This window comes from Phodopus roborovskii, unplaced genomic scaffold (genome assembly GCF_943737965.1).
Source record: "Phodopus roborovskii unplaced genomic scaffold, PHOROB, whole genome shotgun sequence".
Taxonomy (NCBI): domain Eukaryota; kingdom Metazoa; phylum Chordata; class Mammalia; order Rodentia; family Cricetidae; genus Phodopus; species Phodopus roborovskii.
Window position 1 is genome coordinate 991394 of NW_026126412.1, and position 21277 is coordinate 1012670.

Genomic DNA, 21277 nt, shown 5'->3' on the forward strand with positions numbered 1-21277 from the left:
GGAGCCCGATTCTGATTCTGGTGGCCGGCCTGGAGTCCTGCTCTGCCAAGGTCTCTCTGACACGGCTGTTGAAACAAGTTCATTCTGTAGCTGCCCATCTAGGATGGTGTCTGGAATAGACTAGTTCAAGATTCTTCACCATCACTTTCTCCGACATAAGGACTTGTGGGCCTCTCCTCCCTTTGGGCACCTCCCCCTCCCTCCCACCGCTACTGAGGGTGCCATCTTTCCTCATGGACCGAAGACCTCTGATCCCTTTTCAAAAGTGCCTGAAGTGTCTGTCAGCTCTCATAGTGGTCTGAGCTCTGATTGGAGAGCTCAGTGTTCCTGCTGGAGGCCTTGGTTCAGGCCTCAGTGGTGGTATGGGCCATAGCAGGACCACTAAGTAGCATGCTCTAGGGGATCCTTACATGCACATGGTGACAGTCTGGGTTTCCATGACCAGCACCTGTGGCTGGTTGAGGGATGAAGAGGCCTCCATGATAGAAGTGCTCCAGCACTGTCATCTGAGTCACTTCATGACCTCTGTTTACTGTCCCTGTCATGGTAACATTCAAGGTCCATCCAAGGATCCTCTTGTTTGGAGTGGCCTCAAGGGCCCTAACTGAACAAAGGGGAAGCCACAGGGAAGTGGCTTCCAGATCAAGGCTCAAAATGTTCTATGCGGTAGAGGGGTACTCCTGTAGGATAGACAACTAGTAGGGACAGAGTGAGTACAAGGGCACCTGGAGAGCATGGGTTCAAGGGTATGACCTATGGGACTCTGGGAAAAGTGTGGCACCCACAAGGTGGTGCAACAGTCAAAAAGTTACAGAGACTATAAATGGTTTTCTAGCATCGAGATTGGGATTACAATTATAGACCAGGAACGTCTGGCACTGAGGCCACGTCTGTGTTGGGAGGACAGTGTATCGTCACCAATGTCAATGCAGGGACAATCTAGCAAGCTGGCTGTGGTGGCGTATGCTTGTCCTTCTGGTACTTGAGGACTGCCAAAGGTCCAAGGCTATCCTGACCAGACTGGGCTATATCATGAGACCACACTTACAATTCAGGCTAAATAAAGGAACAAGCTAAAAAAAAAAAAAAAATGAAGTCCACAGAAGTTCACTGATAATCAGAGAAGAAGCTCTCCTGTTTCCTCAGCCGCTATGTGCTCCATCCTGGCCCCTGCCTCCCATATGACATAGTGTCCTCTACCTGTCTCCTGCTGCCCAAGTCTCCTTCTTACTCACTGTCACCAAGCTTTTCCAGATCCCAGCCTCACCACATTTACTGATCAAAAGTGGGATCTTATGTAAAGCAAGTTCCATTTCCCTGTTTGTCATTGTAAAAAGTCACTAGATTTTTTGACGGTTGTTCTCTTGTGCAGACCCAAAGCAGTGAACAGGATTGACTGGGCTTCCCATGGATTAGTCAGGCCTCTCTGGCCCCAGCCTAGATGAGCTCAAGGCCCTCAGAGGCATTTCCAGTACCCTGGATTCTAACCCCTCAGCCCTGATTGTGAACAGTTTAGCTAACATTTCTGGGTGGCTACAGAGCCCTGCATGTTCCTGGGACACTTGCAAACAAAGAAGAATAGAAGTTGGGTCCAGAAAGGACAGATCGGAACGTTTATTTTTGTTTGTTGGTTTGTTTCTTTAATTTAAGAGGGAAAGTGTGAGCTCTTCGAGGGGCTTCCTGGGGAGCTCTCACTCCCTGGACTCCAAAAGAAAAGAGGGCACCCCCTCTGTTCCCCACTGTGTCCACCGAGGGTCTTCTCTGAGCCAGAAGGGTGTGTCTAGGGCACAAGCCGCTCTGACCTGGCCAGTGCCTGTCTTGGGCAGGTCACAGCATTAATCACTTATGTCTATGGTAGGGAAGCTCCGTGAACAACAATGCTGAGGGTAGCCCTGAACTTTCTAAAAACTCCCAAATACATGCAAAGGGGTGAAACAAAAACCATAGAGGTTTAAAAGGGATGGAAGGAGAAAGCGATCATTATTTATGACCTAAAGAACCAATTCTTGCAAAATGCTGTAGCTGAAGTAGGAAAGCATTTGAATAATACAATTTAGGATTACATGAAGTGGCAGGTTACAAAAAAAAAAAAAAAATTGCACAAAGCTACCAGTGTTCTCTTTTGATTTTCCCTCTTGTCAGAGCTGTAATTGTAATAGTAATGCAGTTGTGACTAAGTTTGATAGAAAATTCAGGACCTGGATGAGAGATCTGACAATGTAAAGACATCCGTTTCTAGCAAGTTTATAAAAGCATTTCAGCATAAATGGATTTGGATTTTTAATCACCACAGAAACATACCTCTGGGTGTGTCTGTCAAGGTGTTTCCAGAGAGACTTAGGTATAGAAAGAAGAGTCTACTTTTTGTTGTTTTGAGACAAGATTTCACTGTGAGTCCTTGGCCTGGAACTCGCTATGTAAACCAGGCTGGCCTTGAACTCTACCAGCCTGGGTTTCACAAGTGCAGGGTTAAAAGCACTTGCCATCACACCAGTAGCAAGACTCATCTTAAATATGGGTGGCACCACCATCCCACAGGCTGGGAGTCTTCACTACATATAATAGTGGAAGGCAGCCAAGCACCAGCATTCACCTCTCTGGAGCGCTCACCATGCCTCATGCTCCATCATCACGGCTTCCCCGCCACGAAGGACTGTGCCCCTTCTTAAACCATGACTCAAAATAAGCCTTTCCTTCAAGAGCTCTGTCAGATATGAAGCAATGAGCAAAGCAACTAATACAGGGGAACTTAAAAATATGGCCCAGATACTCATCTTGGAAGAAAGGGCCGGGATTGGGAAAGATTGATTGGAGGAGAGGCATGAGTCCATGGAGTGCCTCCTGCAGGGACAGGATCCTGAAAGGATGCATATGCAGGTACGAGAACACCCATCCTGCTTGGTTTTCCCCTCTTGCTGCCAGACAGATGGAGGTGGGTGGTAAAACTGACTGCCTAAGAGAGAGACCCATGTCTTCAAAAGAGAAACCCTATCTTCCTTCTGAGCTGGATATACTCTGGAGAGGCTTCACACATAACCAATGGCACTGTATGCAACATTCAGGTTATGCTATAGGCAGGGGCAGCTAACTGCCCTCTTGACAGCCCCTCTACTACTGAGGGTCAGATGTGGTAGCTGGACCAAGAGTAGCCATCGCGAGACATGATGATTGTAGGAATAGAAGCCCTGTTCGCTTACATTTCTTTCCTCCATTTCTGCCTCTTACTCCAATTCCTCCTCTCTACTCTGCTAGATGTGCTTCGGAGGGGCGGGGGTTTCTGCCTCCTGTCGCTTTAAGAGCCAGGCATCAGTAGATATTGATACATTTTTGAGTGAACAGATATGAAAAACATGTTATATACGGTGAAGAACTATGTAGGTTAAGAACCATGAGTACAGAGTGGTTGGTGTGCCCACTTTAGTGTCCGCTTGTTCCAGGCCTCCTGAGCTACCTCTCAGCTCCGTCTCACCCTTTGCTCTCCCAGGAGTCTGGCAACCCAGGCACAAATCCAGGAGGCCACCCATATCAGAGGTCAGGCTGCAGGGGCGAATGGAAGGAAGGGGGGGCAGATGATTCCCTGTCTTCTAGGCCAGGTTCTCAACTTTTCTAATACTGCAACCCTTTAACACAGCCTCTCATGTTGTGGTGAGCCCAAACCATAAAGTTATTTTCATCAGTGCTTCATAACTGTAATGTTTGCCACTGTCGTGAATCATAATGTAAATAATTTTGGAAATAGAGATTTGTCACAGTTTCACAACCCACAAGCTGAGAACCACTACTTGAGCCGAGTGGTCAGCAAGGCTGTCTGTCACATACCCCCACTCCCAGAATCCCTTACTCTGGCCCTTAGAGGACATGCATGACTTGTCCCATCCTAGCCTGGCCCTGGGCTAGATCCCTCTGACCTGGCAGATTGCTGCCAGTCACGTGGGCGTGGGTTGGTTGGTAGTCTCCTGGTCACTTAGCACAACCCTGAAGCTACACTGAAGTGACCCGCCTGGAAACCAAAATTTCAGTCTTTTGGGCAGGCAGTGGACCCATAAGATTTGTACTGCCATCAAATGCCCTTGGTAGGCCAAATGTCCAACACCTTCCTGCCCAAGCATCGCCTGTCTAGTTCCAGAACAAGTTCTTCTCATAGGTCCCAGTTCTCCCCTGGCCTAGCCCTCACCCCAGTCCCACTCTACTACTGCCCTTCCCAGTTTACTCATGCCCCTTCCCTGCCCTCTTCTAGCTCACTCCCCCTCCTATCCAGCCCCCTTGCTCATCCTTGCTCTTTTCTGTTCTCATCCTCTGCCTCGGTCCCGTCCCGGCCCTGCCCCTACCCCAACTCGCTCACCCCCCCCCCCTTGCCCATCCCAGCCCTCTCTTACTCCCTCCTAGAGACCCACTCACTTCTATCCAGCCACCCCAGCTTGGCCTTGACTTCACCCGCCCCGCCCCTCCCCTCCCCGCCCCTGCCTCGTCTCCCTCCTGCCCCGCCCCCACCTCGTGCCCCGCCCCTGCCCCGCCCCGCTCCCCGAGACCCACGGTCAGCACCGGCAGCCTTCACTTCCAGCAGTCATCGCGGCGTCCAGCGTTCGGACGCCAACATGTCCCAGCGCTTCGTGGTAACCCCAGCACAGAGCGGGATGGGGGACGCGGGACCCAGGGCAGAGGGCGGCGACAGCCAGCACCTGTGCTTGGATCCCGATCCCGACCCCGACCCTGACCCTGACCCGGATCCCAGCCTGGTGGCCGCACTGAAAACACAAGAAGTAGATGCGCTGCCCATTCTGCGCTACTGCCGCGAGCCCAGCCGCTATGGTAGGTGCAGCTAAGCCTTCCTCCTAGAGGGTCACCGCTGCCTCTGTGTGGGTGCAGCAAGTGACAGACAGCCTGCCTGTTGCCCAGGTGTCAGGAGGTGGCCATTGCCTGCTGGCTTAAGGAATTGGCTGCAGGTCACCAAGTGTTACAGCCCTGGCTCTGGAATCAGCTGGCGTCCTTTGTCCCTCAGTTTAGTCCTGCTAATCCCTGGCCCTGCCTGATGTTCTATGGACCTTGTAGGTGGTAACACTCAGTAGAGTGGTTGTAAGAGCCCGTGGGATGTCTGTAGTTGGTGGGGGATAGCTTCTGGGGTTGCCCATGATCACTAACTCTGGACCCCTCACAGTTAGGAACGCTGAGAAAAGGAACTGTCTGCTGTGTTCTGGTGAGGGATTTGAAGGTGCAGGCAAGACAGATGCAGCCAGCCTTTGGTGAGCGCTGTGAGTGTAACTTCACAGCTGTGGAAGCCCACTTGGCTTGCTGTCCTTTGTAATGACTTGTGACCTCTGACTGCATGTGGGAATCCTGGAACAGTGCAATTTACTGTTGGTCACACATCTGCTAAGCCAGGCTTTCTGGGGAACATGCAACAGGAGCAGACTCTCACAGTGCACTCTCCAGATTGTTCTAGAGCCCTTCTCTGGGTCACAGAGCAAAGATGAAACCAGAGCTGGCTCACGGGTTTGTCTTTGCCCCATCCCTGAAGGATAGATGGCATTTGCCAGGCATTCTCTGAGAGACCTCTACCTTCGGTACCTGTCTGCCTTCCTGAGTAGGGTCTCCAAAATGGGATTGGTACTTGTCTAAACAACCTTCCAGTACTCAGATGCCCTGCCCTGGTCAGCTGGGGAGGCACCATCACAGGTGCCATGACAGGTGTGTTCATGTTGCATGTATGCAGTTATTTAGAGATTTGGGTAAGGTTATACTGTGACACTAAGAGAAACTTAGAACTGTCACTTTTCTGGTAGGGTAATTTTTATAACAAAATCTGAGCAATCGCTTCCCTGTATGAACTTTTGCATGCATAGCTTTGGTGCTATGTGTGTGTGAGCGCAAGTGCGTGCACACTACAGATACCCTAGATTCCCTAGATTGGACATGCTGAGCTATGTCTCCACCTGTCTCTGTTCTGAGCTCTGGGTCTGGTTTTGTCTCCTGCTTTAACAGACAGGATTGCCAGGGAGCTTGTCCTGCTGGGTAGTGGTTGACTTTCCTTAATCTTGGCATGTCAGCAAGGTTGTATGTGGCTGTCTGCCTACTTGCCAAGGGACACGTTTCTTTTGGATTTCTTTGTGGAACCTAAGAAGTAAATAGATGATCTCTTAGGTCACCAAAACTGTGACAGAGCTGTTATGGTGTCTGCAGGCCCTGCTTATAGGGCCCCTGCTTGAGCATGAGGGCTAGCAGAGGGTGTGGGTAAGAGAAAGCGGACAAAGCATCTACTGAGGTCCTCTTGAGTTGCTGAAGCGAGGAGCCCCGCCATTCTCTTGGAAAGTCCCCACCCTTTGGCAGAGAATCTGCTGATGGATAGTATGACAGACTGGGGTCCATGCCTGCCCTTGACCTGGGCTTTTTGGCTCCCCCATGCTCCCGAGGAATGCAGGCCTCCAGGATTTAGTGTCTCTTTTTGAGTAGGAGATCGATGCCCAAGAGTATTGAACACCAGTAACACCGTGAGCCAAGAGCACAGGTCAGACCCACACTGTAGTGGCTTCTGCCCTTCGTCCTCAAAGTCCTTCATGCTGGACTATAAACCCCCCACTAGAGGCCCTTGGAGACAGGATGCCAAGAGGCAGGTGTGGGTCGAGACTTCTCCATGCCCCTCTGCCCCATTTCAGGCTAGAGAAAGAGCATAACCTCAAGTCCCAGATGTAGTAGGTGAGGCAGGATGATGTGGGGTCCCCCAGGAGACTTCTCGACCCTGAAATCTCCACTCTCCTCGCCTCTCTTGTAGATGGGGTCTAGAAGGCCCTGAGGGTCAGATGTCCAGGGGTCAGATCCTACTGGAGGCTGGAGGTAGAGCAGCCACCCCCATGTGGGTCCTAAGGATTTGGGACTCAGTGCTGGGACTCAGTGCTAGGGCCCCAGCTGTACTGTTGGCTGACTGAATCTGTCCATGGACAGCTGGCTCCAGTTGTGTGGGGATTTCGTGTGACTGTTCCAGACAACGGTCAATCCAGTGGTTTTGTGTTATGCTTCTACGTGGGAACAGAAGACCTATTATTTGGTGTTTCATTAACACAGTGTAAACTAAGTTCGAAAAACAAACGAAGATTTTATTGGTCCGGTTTGGGCACGGTGCCAAGAGCCAAGCCCTGGGTGGGGTGTTGTCCTGAGTCAACCTTTGGTTACAGATGTGTGGCAGGTGATGAGAATGAACTTTCTAAATCTCCAGAGACGTCAGGTCTCCTGGCTTACAACCTCTTTTAAGGCCAGTTCTCAAAGCTTCCACTGTCCATATTTACCACGATACATGGATGCTCATTTGGCTCTGCCATCAGACCAGCACCCTTCACATGAATGAGTATTCTGGTCTCTTCTCATTGGGTGGGGTGTGTCTAGGAGCAGACAGCACATGGTGGCATGGTCTCCCTTTGCTGTGTGGTGGGGTCTGAGTGTGATGCTATGTCTCTTATCTGCAGGGCTTGCTCAGCCCATGTCCCATAAGACACAGGTTTCAACACGGAGCCTCTGAACTGTGTTCTATTTGCTTTTGATGAAGATGGCACTCATAGACAGGCAGAATGAGTCCGTCACTTGCTACCTGTGACTGCCTGTTCTGTGGTTGTCACTGCATTGTCTGTGAGCACAGGGGCAGAGGGGAAATGACACAAAGGGCCCATAGGAAAGATCCTGGCCCTGTGGCAAAGGTCCAGAGAGAGATCCCTCTCTGCTTTCCAGCTGAAGAGGTTCTGTTCTGGTGGAATGGTCCCAACGTGTTCTCAGAACCATTTACTAACATAAGATGGACAGTCACCCAGAGTGCCCCCAAGACAGAAGGGACAAGGAAGAACAAGGCCTCCAGATGACAGGAAAAGCCATAAGCACAGGGCTTCCCGAGGAGGGCTTCTGGGAGGTCACAGCAGCCTAGAAGGTCGTAAGTGACCTGGAGCACTTTCCACCCTCCCTTGTTCCCCTGTCCTACCTGGCATTTGAGCTGCAGACTCCTGTGGTTTCATTCCTGTCCAGGACAAAGACCAGTGTTGAGTCCCTGATTGGAGGTTGGTGTCATGCTTCCCGTCACTGTTATGGCTGGTAGGACCACACGTCTGCCAAACCTTGATAATTATACTTCAAGGGGTGATGGTACAGGGCTTGGCCACAGAGATCTCGTGAAGCTACCTGCAGGCTGCTATTCCTGCCCCCCTGGAGACCCAGGTCCAAGAGAACGTCCCACTTCCCATGACAATGGCCTTTCTAGTCAGGTGCCCCGGGAGTCCAGGCTGAAGTATCCCGATGTATACATATATCCACATACGTGTGGCTGTGAGTCTATGTGTCCCTGTGTGTCTCCTTGTTACCTGCAATGTCTCCATGTTGTGTGTCTTTGCGTTATCTCTGCATCTCTCGTGTACCTCCATGTTGTCTTTGTATGACCGTATGAGTCTTAAGGTGTCCTATGGTGTGTATGTCTACATATTGTCTCTTTGTTTCTCTGTTGCCTGTCTCTGTGTTACCCGTGTGTTTCTGTGTTGTCTCTGTGAAGTCTGCATGTCCCTGTGCAGTGTTGTGTGTCCACGTTGTCCGTGTGTACGTCTCTATGTACATCGGTGCTGTCTTTTTGTCATCTTTCGTTTCTCCGTGTGAGCTTGTGTTGCCGTGGTATGCTTGTCTCTGTGTGTCCTGGTGTCTTTGTGCTCAGTACACGTGTCTCTGTGGACTGAGCTCTGCGGTTTGTTGCTTAGCATATTTTCTGTGGCCTCCGAGGCAGTTTCTATGATAACACTTCTGAGTTAGGACGGCCCAGAGGAGTGCCAGCTTCATGATGTGTTCACACATTGGGCAATGTCTCTCACTGCAGTCCTAGGCCCTGCTTGAAAAGGGTCTTGGTAAAATTGTATCCCAAGCCATACCTGGGTTCCCTGAACAGAAATACTGTTAGGCTGCCCAGGCTGCTGAGACTGGAGAGCTGATTCTGGGTTATAGCTAGACTCTGGTGCCTGAAAACCTGCTGCCTGCTGGGCAGACTGTTTGCTTTTTGCTTAAATATTTCATGGGGTGTGGCCCTCCTGGTAATCGGTAAGATGCTTCTAGCTCTCGGTGAGCAGTGCCAGCTCAAGTTCTGTCACTTTGCTGTGAGAGAAGCCATGCTTTGGTGATCGCTAATTTGGCTTAACAAGAAAATACTTCATGCACTTTTGCCCTGTTCTCTCTGCTACATAATATTTAACTTGGCTTCTTTGTCTCCACTGGGGTAGCCTAGGGTTTGAGACACCACATCTCATTATGGGAAGGAATTGTCTTTAAATAAAGCAACAGCATCCAAGAGAGTCACAGCTAGGTCAGGAAGAGCCCGAGTTGGAGGCTTCAGGATTGGAGGCTTCAGGATGGGGTTGGCCCTGTGTTCGGCATCTTGGTACTAGTGCAAACCCTGCAGCAAAGCAGGGGACCCTTGACCCCAGGGCATTCAAAGTGACAACAGCTCTGTTGTCTCCTACTGTGTGGGAAAAATAAATATGTGGAAACACCCAAGTCTGGGTGATAACCCACTCTCTCCAACCTACTAGAGAAACAAACTCACAGGAGCATTTGTGTTCAAGTGGATGCACTGCCTTTCCCCAACCTGATGGAGAAATAAACACGTGAGTATATCTGTGTCTAGGATAACCCAGCCTGAGTCAAAGCAGCCCTGGTTGTACAGGAGGCCTCTGAGTGAAGTTGATACTGTTCATAAGCAGATATGGGTGTGCAGGGATCCAGAGGTGTGTGTGTGTGTGTGTGTGTGTGTGTGTGTGTGTGTGTGATGCCAGTTACTGTAACCATGTGTTAGTGGAGAAGACAGTTCCTAAAGCTGTAGGATGAAAGGTACAGCTGCAGGACCAGAGGAATCTGTTAAATGTGAATGGGTGGGACAGTGGAAAATTATCTACCTGATAATGGGTTAATACCCAGAATAGAAGATCCTTCTGTAACTCGGCAACTAAAACAGTCAAATAAACCAATTTTTAAAAATGGACAAAGGGGCTGGGGATGTAGCTCAGAGACAAGGTGCTTGCCTAGAAAAGGCCCTGGGTTCTAACCTTAGCGCCTCAAGATGAGCAAAAGCACTTGACAGCTGGAAAATAAACTCGAGAAAAGATGCACAGCTGACTGGTCCGTGGAGAAATGCAGGTTGGAACCACAGCAGAGGATGTGGCTTACTGTGCGAACTCTTGACCTCGCTTCTATCCCCATACCAAGATACAGCCCAAAACAAAAATAGAATGAAAAAGAGGAATCCAACCTACAATGAAAAATCACTTTACACTCCTGGTGGTTATTTTTTAAAGAGTTGGAAATATCAAATATGATCAAGGATGTGGAGACATTGGAACCCTGTGCTTTGCTGACAGAAATGTCAGTTTTCAGATACAGGCCCTGAAGAAGACGGCATAGAGTTCCTCAAGGGTTTAAATGTAGTCATTTGGAGCTTATCATGATGGCTCAGAGGGAAAGATGCCGCCACCAGACACAACAGCACCAATTCAGTACTTGGGATCCATATGGTCAAAGGCCAGAACTGACTCCCATACATTGTCCTCTGACCATGCAAGTTTCAGGGAACATGCTCTCTCCCACACTTACACACACACACACACACACACACACACACACACACACACACACACAGACGCACGCACGCACGCACGCACGCGCACACACACATAAATGTAGCCATGTAATTAGCCATGTAATAACCAAACAACAGTTGTGTTCCTCCATGAGCTGGGATGCAGTAATACAGATGGATCTTTGCACACCCACATCTAGAATACTTTTGTTCTTAGCAGTAAAGGTTAGCCCAGTGCCTGTCAGAGGTAGTAACAGAAGTCATGGAGGACATTGTGCCCTGGGCCCTAACAGTAGAAACCAGACCAACAAGGAGCCACTCAGGCCAAGTGCCATATCATAAGATGGACTCTTACAGGAAGCAGGCAGGTGTCAAATCACCATTGTGACACTCAGGCTGACAAGGAAGTCTCTGCTGCTCTAACCACTCTTTAAAAAGAAGTAACCTGGGCTAACCGATCAGATGTTTCCTGTGGTTCTGTTTCCCATTCCCACTTGCAAAACTCACCAGCCAGTGTTGGCGGCTCAAAATAAAAGGCAATTAGACCCATAGCTAAGTTCATTCGAATTTTGCCTTTTGACAGTGGAATATCACCCAGCTTCTAGGAAAGGACACAGGGGGACTGGAGGGCGGGCAGTGCGGCCAGTGACAGAAGAGGGAAAGTCTGTAAAGTTCTGCTTGGGTGAAGCTGCTGGGTTGTGACATTAACAGAGACGGAAGGTGGTCCGGAAGTGGTGGGGGCTGCTATTTAGTGGGGATGGACTCCCCACTCTGTAAGATGAGGTCTGGATTTTACCAGCTGGATGGGTGCACGTACACAGGGGCCACAGCAGAGTCAATGTGCCTAATGCTGCAGAGCCTCACTTAGAACCATGGTGTGTGAGTGTGTGTGTGTGAGTGTGTGTATGTGTGTTCGTGTTCGTTCCTGCTACACATATACTGGCGCTTTGGGAAGTCAGAAAAGGGTATCAGATCCCCTGGAGCTGGAGTTACAGACACTTGTGAACTGCCAGATGTGGGTGCTGGGAATTAAACTCAGGTCCTTTGGAAAAGCAGTAAGTGCTCTGAACCATAGAACCATTTTTCCACCCCTAAAATGTATATTTTATCACACCCACCAGGAAAGAAAATGCAAATAGGAAGTAGAGACCAGAGCAAACCACATCCTCCTGTTTCCCCTGCTAGAGGTGGGAGCACTCAGGGAGGTAGGATGGTTATCAGCCTGATTAAATCAATTTACACCAAGGCAGTTGTTCTCAGAGGAGTCCTTTATCATCTAAATTACTCACAGCAAGACATTCTTTGAACAGTTATTTTTGTCTTGGGATCATCCTGTTGCAAATTATATCCTATTAACCTGTAACTATGGTCCTGTAGGGGCCAAGGGTAGGGTTGGGGGGTTGCATATGTCATATGCACCCATGAACACACACACACACACACACACACACACACACACACACACACACACACACACACGTGCACAGGCAGGCAAATTATCTTTGGAAGCCCTTTATAGTGTATCGGAAGTTATTTTCTGCTCAGGAATCCTTTTATTTGCTTTGTGCTTTCCTCCTAATCTTAAAGGAAAATCATTTATACCTTAGTGTACTGCCCCATGCCTGTAATGTCAGCACTCAGGAGGTGAGGCAGAAGTATTTTCAGGAGTTTGAAGTCAGCTTGGACTGCATAGTGAGTTTCAGGATGGCCGAGGCCCTAGAATGAGACCCTGTCTAATATAAGCAATAAGGACAAAATAAAGCAACAAAAACTAATTATAAACCCAACCAAACAGAATTTAAGAAAACAAGTGGCTGGGCATAGTGGTACACATGCCTGTAATCTCATTACCAACGATGGTAAATTCCAGCCTGGCTTAGAGTGAAACTCTTCCTCAAAACAAAACAAAGAAGGAAAACAAGACAGCTGATGCTGGTGGTGTAAGCACTCTTCCCTCATGACCCATAGTGAGGCTGAGCCTCCCTTTCTCCCATCCCTCTGTACAGAATTCTCTGGTATAGATGACACCACTTTCCATCGTGTGAGTCCTGAAGTGAACAGGCGAACTCCTTGACCCCAGCAGGCTGTCAAGTGGCCTGTGGCCCTGTGGCCACCACAGACAAAACTGTGTGGACTGCATGGGATGGGCCTGGTGCTTGTAAAGTGGCAAGCCTTGGGTTCCAGCCTCATCCCGAGAGGTGACAGAGCCCAGAGTAAGCTTTCGTCCACAAGTATTCCTAACCAGTCACACCTCCATGCTCTGTATTGCATCGTCCTTGTTGGTGTTAAGTGATTGACCACGTTGGTCTGCCGTTGAGATGTGATGACATTAGCAAAAGGGGCTGTGGACAGGACATCTGGATGCTGACTGTTCTCTCCTTGGCTGCTTTGCATACATGACTCTCTCCTCTGATTCCAGCGAGCCCCACCCAGAGGCCTGTGAATCTGCAAGCAAAGACCATATGATGAATGTACATTCTGCAAACCATTCAGTGCTGCTGTGTCTGCTGCTCCCGATAGACAGATTCCCTTGCAAATCGAGTGTCCAGCTTTAGCATCTCATTTGCATCCTGGTGTGTTGGCTCCTGTACTGCGAGCCTCTCTTTCTGCTCAAAGCTTGTGCTAATCCTGATCAAGAATGATGGAGGAGGAAGCCTTGACTACTCACAATTTTATCTATGAGATGCTAGCAGAGGGCTTTCCTCACTGCATCAATTCTGTGTCAGGGGCCCCTGTGTGGCCTGAGGTAGACTTAGGCACTCTGCACTTCCTGGTGGATGCTGGGTGTTTGTAGATGCCTTTTTAGAAACTCTACATTTGAGTTCTTTCCTGGCTCTGAGCTTCAGCTGGAGAGCATGTTAGCTGAGCCTGCACAAGCCAGTATAGGCCCTCCTTGCCTGGGGGAAGGAGACTGTGAGGAAGGTGTGCATGTTAGGATAAGGCTTGAGGGGGACCTTGCATGGGGGGACCTTGGTGGATTGCATGGCAGGTGAGGGTGACCAAGGCGGGGGACAAATATGCCAGGCAGATAGAGCTTAAGTGAGAAGTTTTACTATAAAGGAAAGGGATGGGGGGGGGACAGGTAAAGAGACACAGAGACAGAGAGAGGACAGAAGAGAAGAGGGAGACAGGGGAACAGCAGGAAAGGAGCAGAGGTCTGTCTTTTAATGGGACACTCTTCACCTGGTGTAGACTAGTACTCATGGAACCCTGAGCTGACTAGATTACTGCCTGAGTACATTCTGCCAGGTGACGGGCACAATGCCTGAGTCTTTATAGTACAGACTGTGTAGGGGCCAGGAATTGGGCATAGGCACCCCTTGGGTCATTCTGAGCTGGCACTGTAGCGCTGGGTTTGCTGAGTAGACTGGGGAAAGTCTATGACAGGCGTCCAAGGGTGTGTGCAGGGGTGTCTGGGGCTGCCACACCACATGGAGCTCAGGAGCCAACAAAAAGAGCCCTGGATGAGGAAACAAATCTGCGATGTTAGAGGGAAGCCTCAGAAAATTGGTGCAAATTCTTATGACACCTGATACATAGGTTAAAGCCTTTGCCTCCAAGTAAATGTCCAGAACAGAGCCTTTAAGGAGGAAATCGGAGCCAAAGGAGATTGTAAGGAGGCCCTGGTCTAATAGAACTGTGACCTTACCAGAAGAGAGACCCTAGGGGCTCTCAGAAGGATTAGGTGAGGATATAGAGTTTTAGGGCCATCAGCAAACCAAAGAGAGAGGCCTCAGGGACACCAGCCCTTCTCAGCATCTCAGGGAATGCCCTGCAGGCTTATGGTTCTTGTTCCTGTGTCCTCATTTAGTTCCTTATCATCAGCCTTCCCATTGTGGTCACAGTAAGCCTACACCGTCAGCTCCCTATCTGTCCCTCCCAGGCCAGGTGTTTGTCATTGCTTACCAGGGAGTCCCCTGAAGCCACCTCTGCTGGGCTCTGCTGCACCCCCTCTGCTGGCCACCTGCGCCCTCCCTGGGGCCCTAGGCTCCTCTGATGCCTCCATCTCGTTGCTTGGCAACTACAGCTTTCTTGTCCCTCTGGACTAGATAGCCTAGGGCTGGGACAGCCCATATTCCTGGGCAAACCAATGCCCCTGGTACTGCTGGGCCTTCATCTCCCTGTTTACAGAACAAAGCTCCCTAAGGAGAATCCCGTGAAAGCAGTGTGAAGCGAACAGCAAGTACCAGCAGCTTGAAGTTAAAACACTGTCCTGCAGTTCACCATTGTCAGTCAGGCCTGGGGGTCAGAACTCCTGGTGTGCAGACTGTCACGACCAGCCTGGAACCTTCCTACTTTACCTGGGATAAGCTAGCTAAGGATTGGACCTGCACTGGTGTGGACAGGAATTACAGTTCTTCTCCAGCTTCAGGCACAAGAGAGACCTATGTCTTCCGGGAAGACACTGGCTTACAGGCAGGCATGCCCAGGACTTGTTCTTTGTGCCTATCCAGCCCACCACATCTCTACTGCTCCCACAATTTGTGAATGCAGCCTGGGCTGTGATGCTGATCCCCAGCCAGCTGCCACTAAACATAGCATTTCACAAGGGGCTCCTGAGAATAGAATGGCTCCTGTGGGAGACCCTTGACAGACGCAAAGGTGAATGTGGGTCCCTGGTCAACATGTGCTGGAGAATTCTGGGCAGTAGCAGAGCTTAACTGGTGTAGTCTCAGTTCCATGCCTCCCATGTGCTGTGGTTTGAGGGTGCACTCGATGCAGTAGGGCAGGCAGGACACATGCTGAGCATCCTAGCATATTCTAGTATCTGACCACAGAGGTCTTCTTGGCCGACAGGTCTAACTTACTATAGAGACTCATTTTCTGAGACACCTGGGCCCTCCGTGGATGTGTACAGGGTGTAGAAGTGGAGTATAGCCACCCAGAGGGTCAAGCAAGACTCCTGTGGCCACTCACAGGAGATACAAAGGAGTCAACTTCTGACACCTAGCACTAAGGTCACCCTGACCCTTCCTTGGGTGCACATGTTCCCAGGGACCATGTAGCCAGTTGTTGAGGGGACTTTGTACGGCTGTTACTGCTGTGTAGTTTCAGTCTCAGAGGAACCCAGTCCTGCTGGACTTCCCAAGGCCCGGGGGGCTAAAGCCTATTTTTTCCCAGCCCTGGTCTCTGCCAGCTATGCCTTTGTTTGAGGACATCCTGAGTCACATGGCACTGACTGAGAGTGTTCCATGACACTTGGGAACTGCTTTTCCACACAGGTTAAGGTGTGGCCACTGTGTCCCTGCCAGGCACCAGCAAAGACCAACGGATGCCATCCCCAGAGCTGGGGGGGGGGGGCAGGCTGGCTTAGAAGACCAGAGGGGCTTCCACAGGGGACTTGTTGCTGCTCAAGGTCCCCTCATATTTGGTGAGACCCTGAGCCAGCCTGCAGCTCTAGTGATCAGAACAGAGAGAGGGTGGCCTGTATGTGAAAGCCATCCAGTCGTACTTATTAGAAGGCCTGCTGTTACCAGTGTAAAGTCCCAGGCTGCCAGCTGCTCAAATGCCAAGCCCCGGGGACGATGAACATTGGTAGGAAGGAGTTAGATTTAGGGAAGGGCAGCAGTCCTGAGAAGGCGGTGGCTTCCTCGAGGCTCAGTCTTGGGCAACAGATAGCCACAGAGGGCCCCTGCAGGGAGGGAAAGAGTCCCAGAGGCTCTGTGGGTGGGGAGAGTACTGTGGCTGAGCAGTTGTCAAGGTGTGTCTAATTCTTCCGCTCAGGAATGCATACCGGACTTAGACCTCCTGGGGACAGACAGATCTGCCTCTGTCTTTTTAGAATGGCCTCTTTAAGGACTGAATGTTGAATGGATGGGGCTCACTGAGGTCATTAGAGATCCTGGGATCGAAATCTAAAGAAAGCCAATGCACTGCAAAAGATTGGGGACGTAAAAGGATAAAGGAGGCATGGCAGCCTTGTGGAAAGTTGCCAGGGACAACTACCCAGAGGGTTGCCTGTCCTACAGCAGCGTGCCCATATTTTAGGGAGGTACTTGTCTGGAGATATGCTTCTGGGGTGTTCCTGCTCTGGGGGAATGTGCATACCTGCTGTCCTTGCCTTGTAAGGGCCATCATGGCGCCCATCACCATTTCTGTCACTGTGAGTTCCGTGCTCTCCCATATATGGCTGTTCTGCATGCCTAGTTCAGGCTGAAAAATGCATCTTATCTCCATAGAGACAGAGCATCTAAGCCCTGGCCCACTGGGGTAGTGCCCTTATTCTTTGGGACTTCATAGAGCCTCTGTATGAAGCATCCCCACGAGGGATAAGCATGGTGACCTAGCACGAGGGGACAGTGGTGTGGGATGGAGAAGATAACTCATGGAACTTCCAGAGGTGGGACCTAAGCCAGAAATGCAGTGACCAGAGCAGGGCAGCCAAGTCAGTACTCAATGGCCAGGTCATTTGCTCAGAGGGGAGTAGAGATGGGTGCCCAGAGAGGTCACTGTCTCCATTTGTCCACCAGAGCCTCTCAGTTTTGCCTCACAGGACACCTTCAACCAGGCAGTCCTAATTAGCCCCCCTCTTAGACCTTACCTCAGGGATGTAACCAGCATTTGCAAATCCAGATTTCCTGAAGGAAGTGAAGGTAGCCTTCAGTGGAACCCTTCATGTCCCTGCCTGAATTCTGTATTAATCGGTGACATTCTGCGCTTTGCTCATGTTTGGTGAGAGCTTAACTTGGAAGCTCAGCTGTGGCTCAGGTAAATGTTTTGCTGGATGGCTGCTTCAGAAGCACCTTGATTTCCTGATGCTGACATCAGGTAACTGTCAGGAAACAGGGGCACAGAGCTGCAAAAACACTTGGGATCGGGCCAGTAAACCAGAGGGGACATATCTGGGTCCCAGCAGAGATGCAGATGATAGAGGTAGCAGGCCTAGCCTTGCCCTAGCAGAAGGGATCTTAGTCAGTGTGTGTGTCAGCTCCCCATTCAAATGCCGTCCCTAACCCCTAAAGCTGTAGTCTTAAGAGATGGGAGCTGGGGAGGTCAACAAGGGGGGTCAAGCTGATGGGTGGGTGACATGCTTTCACAATGGCCTCTGTGAGCCAGGGGCCTAGCCATCAGCAGATGCTTTGTCCTGACCTTCCAGGGCTGTAAGAAGTGTCTTCCCTTCAAGAGTTACACAGTCTAGGGTGTCTCGTATCCTAAAGAGGCCAAGGCAGATGGCCAAGTGCTGTGTTCTCTTCAAAGTTTACTTGAAGACTGTGGTGGTTCTGTTTGGTTGTCAGCTTGACTGCTTCTGGAACTAACTAAAACCAGAGCAGCTGAGCACACCTTCGAGGGACTTTACTTAATTACATCATTTGAAGCGGGAAGACCCACCCCAAATCCAGGTATTTTGAGGTGGGAAAATCCACCTTAAATCTGGGCTGCACCGGGTGGCAGCCTCTATAAGGACATGGACGAAGGGAGTTCTCCCTCTTTGCCTGTTTGCCCTCGCTCTTGAGAGTTCATTCCTTCACTGGAATTAGAGCCTGTTTCTTTGGGATTCCAGCATATATTGAAGACAGTCTGGGACATCCAGCTGTGTAGACTGAACAACTACTGGATTCTAGGATGTTCTGTTGGTAGACAGCCATTGTTGGGCTATCTGGACCACTGCCTGTAATCTGCTCTGGTAAATCTATATTAATATCTATCTATGTGTATATAGGTAATCCATATATCTATATGTATATGTCTATGTGTACGTACATACATACATACATACATACAGAACCTTGACTAATACAAAGACAAGGATGTTTATGCATTTGTTTCACGGTGTAGCCTGTGCAGTCTGACTGGGCAGCTGGATGTCTGTCCCCCCTTTCTTATCTGGGCAGAGGCTGCTGTGGTGGAAGAGCTGATGCCAGTGAAGTCCCTGGGGGGGCACCTCCTGGTTGTGGGGGTGGGCTTCACTTGGCCAGCAGGTTCCCCATATGTCCAGGTACCATGTGTGTCATGATCTCTAGTGACTTCAAACCCAGCTCAGGTAAGCACTCTGATTTCCTGATGGTGACATCGGGTAGCTGTCATGAAACAGGAGCACAGAGCAGCAAAAGCTGTTGGGATCACACCAGTAAGCCAGAGGGGACACAGCTGGGTGCCCCTTCTATCAGCAAGGTCCTGCTGCTTCTAGTCCATGGCAAACAGCCACCTTCTTCTAGTGCAATTCCTCCCCTAGCCACTGGGAGGAGAGGGGCTGCTGAGGAAGGAGGTCACGAGGTTGGGGCAACCGGTGGTCTGAGGAAGGCAGACTTTGGGCAAGGACAGCTGTGGGCAGTGGAAGTGTGTCTGAAGCTCAGGGTGGCCCAAGCTCCAGGGGGCCTCCTCCTTCCATTTGTAGTCTTGCAAATCCTAAAAGAGGAGTCCGTGCCTGAGTATCTAGCTCTCCTGGTATCCCTGGAGCTCTTGCAGAGTCTCCTTGCACCTGGGAAAGCCAGAGTTCCCCCCCTCCCTGCCTCATCTTCTATCAGCCCTGACCAAGCAGCATTTCCTTCCTCCTATGTCAGGCTCCAGGGAGTGGATCTGCTCCTCTGTTTAGCATCTGTCCTTGAAGCTCAAAAGCGCTGCCCAGGTGCTGAGGCAGGAAGTTGGAGGCTGATCTTCCAGGTAGGGTTCCTGGAGTCACAGGCATAAGCATGTGCCATGGTTTCCGGGAGGTACTGGAGGGCTCCGGGTTGCTATGTCAATAGCTTAGCGTAAAAGTCACTCATAGATGAACTCTCAGGTCTGCCGAACGAGAACAGTTTTAGGATTTATTTGTGGCAAGGTCTCACGCGGCCCAGGCTGACTTTTTAACTCATGAGGTAGCTGAGGCTGGCCTTGAACTCCTGATTGCCTTCTATCCACCTCCCAAGGGCTAGAGTTAGTAGAGTACACCACCACACTCAGTGTCAGTGTGAGTTCTGACCCACATCTAGAAATAAAGCCAGTCACATCCACGCCTGTGTGAGAGCTTACACTCTCCTGGCTGGCGGTGGGGGGTGGGGGGTGGGGTGTGTACAGAAAGGGCCTCTGCTGCCCTACTGGTGCTGATGTGCTTTGTGCCTGACCCCAAACCCCACAGCTTCGTGGCCAGGTGTGACAATGGCAGAACATAGCCCCTGTGTGACAACAGCAGGTGTGGTTAATCACTAGTTTCTAACAGTGGGTAATGTAGAGCCTGGAGAGCTAGGTTCCATGGCGCTCCTGAATGTAATCTCAGCCAGAGTCTTTTATTTCCTTCCTGTTTAATCATGTCCAGAAATTATATCCAGCAGAGTGGAGCGGCAGCCTCCTTCCTGAAACAGTGGGAGGCTCCTGAGATTTTCTTGCGTTTATTTGTGTGACTGAAGCCCTGCCTAGAGCTGCCAATCATATCCTGGGTAGAATTTGGCTGATGCCAACTGGCCCTTGCTTTCCCATCTCCTAGGGATCCCGTGGGGGGAAGAGGGTGGAAAGGGCAAAAAGGTGCCCTTATGTCAGGGAAGCCCTGAAAGTCCTGGTCACCTTGAGACTGGTGTCTTGGGCAGATTTTTCGTGGCCCTCTGTGCCATAAGTCTCTGCCCCAGAAAGAGGGAGAGATGTGTCACCACGCCCTCTGAAGCTTCGCTCCGAACGTGACATAGCACTTTCTGCACTCAGGACAGCCTACCAGGATGGCTAAGGAGCCAGTATCCATGGCAGTTGTGACTAGAGAGACACTTTGGGGGAAGACACAAGCTCCAGGTGCCAGAGAGCCAGCTGTTACCATAACTTGCAAGGGTCCCGCCTTCACTGAGAAGCGCTGTTCATGGCCATCAGACTTGGCACCTAGGGGTCCTTCCTAAGACCTACTGGAGTGGCAGGGGTGTGTAGGCTGCAGGGAGAGCAAGCGAGCAGAGTTGGAGCAGGGGATGGAGGAGCCAGAGAACAGTACAAGGATGGGAAGGCAGCCAGGGTGGCTCTGAAGCTAGCTCCCTGGTGTGTCTGTGCAAGCAGGTGTGGAGTGTGCCGGTTTAGGTCAAGCCTGAGGGGAGGAGGCAGGCGGTGCTCCCCATGCAGCAGTCTGCTACTGTGGGGAAGAACCTAAGCTGCGGCAGGTGGATTTTAGTCAGGTGTCAGTGCCCCCCCCAGGGGTTTTTGGGCCTCCTTTTTATTTTTTTAAAAGGGGCCCCCCCCCCTTCCCAGAGGCGTTTTATGAGGCTTCATTATATGACATTGAAATAAGGGTCAGGTCTAAGTGTTTAGTCCTATAGGGCAGTAGGACCTGGTTTCAGCAGGATCTGGACTCCTCAGGGACACAGCTCAGCTGGTTTCCCCAAGGACTCTAGTTATGGAAGATGTCCACCTCCAGCTACCCCTGACAGGTGCCTCAGGAGCAGATGGGCGCTAAAAGTAGCACAAGCGTGATCACACACATACAATGGTCACACAAATGTGCCAGACCTCACTGGTCTCTTAGCCTGTCAGTTTCTTGGTGATGGATGCAATTCTTAAATTTTTAAAAAATTAGTTTTAAGAACTGATAGTCTTAAAAGAAATTCATCTGGATGTAGTGAATGTCATAGTGTTGTGACTGGAGTTGTGAGAGTCAGAGCCTGGATCACTCCAGGCTCAGTCACCTATCCTCAACTGGCCAATTAATAGTAATTGTGAGAAGCAGAGGAAGATTTATTCAGTATGGCTTCATTTGGAAAAGAGACCAAGAGAAGCAGCGATTCTCCTGACCCAGTCTCTTTGAGG

At 50.4% G+C, this 21277-nt stretch overlaps 1 protein-coding gene across 2 annotated transcripts in view; it reads left to right on the forward strand.

Moving 5' to 3' along the window:
• The first annotated feature begins 4519 nt into the window (after positions 1-4519).
• Positions 4520-21277, forward strand: part of Slc12a7 (solute carrier family 12 member 7) — an 82906-nt gene continuing 66148 nt past the window's right edge. For both annotated transcript variants that reach the window (XM_051182726.1, XM_051182727.1), the window contains exon 1: positions 4520-4809. In XM_051182726.1, the coding sequence (XP_051038683.1) occupies positions 4596-4809 (214 nt within the window). In that variant the 5' untranslated portion in view covers positions 4520-4595. The remainder of the gene's footprint in view (positions 4810-21277) is intronic.